Source organism: Cebidichthys violaceus, unplaced genomic scaffold, assembly GCF_023349555.1.
Source record: "Cebidichthys violaceus isolate CVI_PGR_0920_01 unplaced genomic scaffold, fCebVio1.0.p SCAF_2, whole genome shotgun sequence".
In the NCBI taxonomy this organism is placed as follows: Eukaryota; Metazoa; Chordata; class Actinopteri; order Perciformes; family Stichaeidae; genus Cebidichthys; species Cebidichthys violaceus.
This window is the reverse complement of record NW_027176372.1, coordinates 458,862-462,484: the sequence shown is the minus strand read 5'-3', so window position 1 is coordinate 462,484 and position 3,623 is coordinate 458,862. Positions and strand designations below refer to the sequence as shown.

Sequence of the window (3,623 nt, the reverse complement as noted above, 5' to 3'; positions counted from 1 at the left end):
TCATCATGGGGGGGGCAGAGAAGCTGCTGGGAAAACGTAATGGAGGCTGGTCTTTACTGCAACATTAACATTAAGCACAAGTGGAAATAAAACGTTTTAGATGGAAGTAAATTACATTTAAACGGCCTGAATGTTAATAAAACAAGCATCGTACAGTTAGTTAAATCATGAATTCTATATTTAGTGCCTTGAAAACTACTTCAGAACTTGTAATCAATCAGTTTAAGCCATCTGGCATAAAATTAAGAACTAAGAACTAATAAACAAAGTTTAGACAAACTAACTAAACGTACATGTATGGAACAAGAGTTAAAGTTTAGTGGTGTAATTCATGAGAAACAACAACTCACCTGCACTTCCGGTGAAGCCGAGGAAAGCTCAATGGCGTCTCCGAACGCAGCCATGGACAGTCGCACCAGGTTTTTGAGTATCTGCCGGTGTTCTGCGTCGGTTTCCCCTCGTCCCTCCGAGGTCCTCGGCCTCCTCAGAGTCGCATGGGACGCCATCGAGCTCGGCGGCTCCGCCCCTTCCTCCCCTCCAGCGGTCGCCTGGTGCCTCAAGGTGCTCGAATGCGAGGCCAAAGAGGACGACGACGAAGGGTTCCTGGCTTTGCGGAGAGTCCGGTGCAACATGGTGGACGTCAGAGGCAAAGCACCGTCCAGTTCGATGTTTCCGGGTTTCCATAGCGTTCTGCAGTGGTGGGTGGCGTCCCCTTCTGGGTATCCTTGGGAATGGAAGCTCGTGTTCATGACCGATGGCGTCAACGTGTACTGCCTCTCGGTTTGTTCGTCACCCGACGTCATCGGGGATGGAGCCAGAGGCCGGGCTTCGCCGCCGTCGTCCTCGCGATGCTCCTCCTTCCGCCCTCTGATGACGGGAATCAGCTGGATGTCGGATTTCCTGATGTTCTTCTGCGGGCGTCGCGGATGGCAGTCGTATGTGGACTCCGCCTGCCGGCAGTTGTACGCCCGGCCGTCCCGTTTCTCCGGGCGGCAGAACGTCGTCACCAAAGCGACGGCTAACAGCAGCAACAGGCAGGTCGCCCCCAGGCAGACGGCCATCATCATGGTGAAGCTGAGCTGCCCGCGGTTACCGGGCGACGAGTTCTTTAGATGGTCCTTGAGGTTGATAAAAGTCACCTCCAGAGTGGCCTCGGTGGCCAAGCTGGGACTCCCCATGTCAGACACGGCGACGTTCACCTTAAAGGTTTTCCCAACGAGCTCAGTGGCGTTGGTGGTGTTCACAAACAGCTGGCCCGTCGCCCGATCCAACCAGAAGAGTTCGTCCGCGTTCCCGTCCGCGATGAGGTAGCTGAGTTGTCCATTCAGTCCTGAATCTGGATCTTCAGCTTTTAAGGTGGACGCAAGAAATCCAACGAGTCCCTCTCTGACCAGGTGATTGATCGGCAGAGAGGTGGATCCCTCGTCAATGTCATTCCCGAGCTCCGTCACAATCTCCCCCTTGTCCATATTGACGGGTACGCTCAGAGAGGCCACGCCCTTTCTGGGTTTCGGCTCCATGATGACGGGGTGGTTGTCGTTCACGTCCTGGACGTCGATTTGCACCGAGGCCGTGCCGGTGAGAGGCGGGTGACCCTGGTCGACGGCCTCCACCGTGAAGGAGTAGGTGTGGGACTCCTCGTAGTCCAGAGGACGCTGGACGCTGATGACGCCACTGGTCGGGTGGACGGAGAAAGACCGGGTGTCGGTTTCCACTTCGTTTGGGCTCCGTATGAAGTAGGACACTCGTCCACTGAACTCCAGGTCGACGTCGTGGGCTTCGACTTTGAGAGCGTTGTAGCCCGCCATGTTATTCTCCTCGAAGGAGGCCTTGTAGAGGGAGGTGGAGAACACCGGGGCGTTGTCGTTCTCGTCCAGGACGTGGACCGGCAGGTGTTTGACACAGGACAGTGGAGGGTCTCCGTAATCCTGGGCCAGCAGTGAGATGTTGTACCGCATCACCTTCTCTCGATCCAGGCTGCCGTTGGTAACAATCATGTAATTGTCGCCGTGGATCCATTTCAGGCGAAAAGGGCCAGATTCTGGCTGAATGTGCGCTCTCACTTTGCCGTTTTCTCCAGAATCAGCATCGGAGACCATCACCAGGGCCAGGAAGGTGTCCTCCGGTGCTCCCTCCAGCACGGTTGCCACGGGGGAGTTGGGTGGCGTCCAGGTCATGTGTATCCTGGGCGCGTTGTCGTTGACGTCTCTGAGCTTGACATGTAGTTTGCAGTGCGTTGCGATGGAGTTGGGCCCGCGATCCCGGGCCTGTAGGATCACCTCATAGGAGGCCTGGGCCTCGTGGTCCAATGGCGCTTTGAGACTCACAGCTCCGGTTTGCGGATCCACATGGAAGAGTTTATGAACCTCCGGACGCGTGTGCTTACTGAGCGAATACTCAACCTCCCCGTTGGCACCTTGGTCCGGGTCGGTGGCCTTGAGGTGGATTATGGTTGTCCCACGTGCAGTATCCTCAGAAAGCTCCACGGTGGGGGTGCTGTCCTCAAATGTGGGGCTGTTATCGTTTGAGTCTTGAACGTTAACGCGGACTAATGTGCTCCCGGACCTGGGGGGGTTCCCTTTGTCCCACGCCACCAGGGTGAGGTCGAACGTGGCTTGAACCTCCCTGTCCAGTTCTTTGATCACCACCAGCTCAGCCTGTTTGGTGCCACCGGGCGCGACAGTCACATCCAGAGCAAAGTGTTGGTTGACGGACAGCGAGTACGTCTGGAGGCTGTTGGGTCCAGCGTCGGGGTCCATGGCCCGGTCCAAAGGGATCCGCATCCTGAGGCCAGCCGTCTCCGAGATCTCCACTTCCTGCAGCGCACCGGAGAAGCCGGGACTGTGGTCGTTCAGGTCCATCACCTCCACGCGGACCCGCAGGAAGTTGACGGCGCCGCTCCTCCTGTAGAGGACGCTGAAGGCCAGCTCGCACAGGTCCGAGCCGCGGCACAGATCCTCCCGGTCCAGCCGGCCCTGGGTGGAGACGACCCCGTCTCGAGTGCTGACGGAGAAGGGAAGGGCTTTCCCGTGCTCCACCACCTGGAAATCCTCTAGAGGACCGCCGCCGCCGTCCTGCTGCCGGAGGTCGTCCACCAGACGGCCGACCCGGGTCCCTGTCGGCTGCTCCTCCCAAACCCGGTACTGGATGGTTATTGACGAGGGATCGGAGGAGCGAGCGTCAGAGCAAAGACTCAGAGCCAGAAGCAGAGTTGGCAGCATAATGAGGTGACGTGAGGACGATAATCTAAACAGACAGAGAATAAACATCAAAACTTCTTTCTTTTGACATAGAAGTGAAAAAGATCCTGTTCAAGATCTTGATTAAATCAATTTTTTCTTAAAAATAGTCTAGAGTTTCTTCTCAAAACAAACCAAACTAGTGAATAAAATAAAAAAAAACACTTTTTTTCACTTTAGAATTTAAAACTGAAATAAAAACAGTTTAAAAAAGGTCCTGTTTATCTGTAACAAACACATTATTCATAATAATCTAGTTTCTTCTAACATCTAGTGAATAGAAGTGTTTCTTACCTAGAAACAAGGTGGACCTCCAGCAGACAGTTATTATAGAAGCTGAGATTCAGACATCGTCCTGTTGTTCCTCAGCTGCTCTCACTTCAC

At 54.6% G+C, this 3,623-nt stretch overlaps 1 protein-coding gene across 1 annotated transcript in view; it reads right to left on the bottom strand.

Annotated features, from left to right (window-relative positions):
- pcdh12 (protocadherin 12) overlaps positions 1 to 3,623 on the bottom strand; it is a 16,910-nt gene extending 13,287 nt beyond the window's left edge. The window contains exons 1-2 of the mRNA XM_068714063.1: positions 3,534 to 3,623; positions 351 to 3,246 (exon numbers count right to left, since the gene is read on the bottom strand). Of these exons, the coding sequence (XP_068570164.1) occupies positions 351 to 3,221 (2,871 nt within the window). The 5' untranslated portion in view covers positions 3,222 to 3,246; positions 3,534 to 3,623. The remainder of the gene's footprint in view (positions 1 to 350; positions 3,247 to 3,533) is intronic.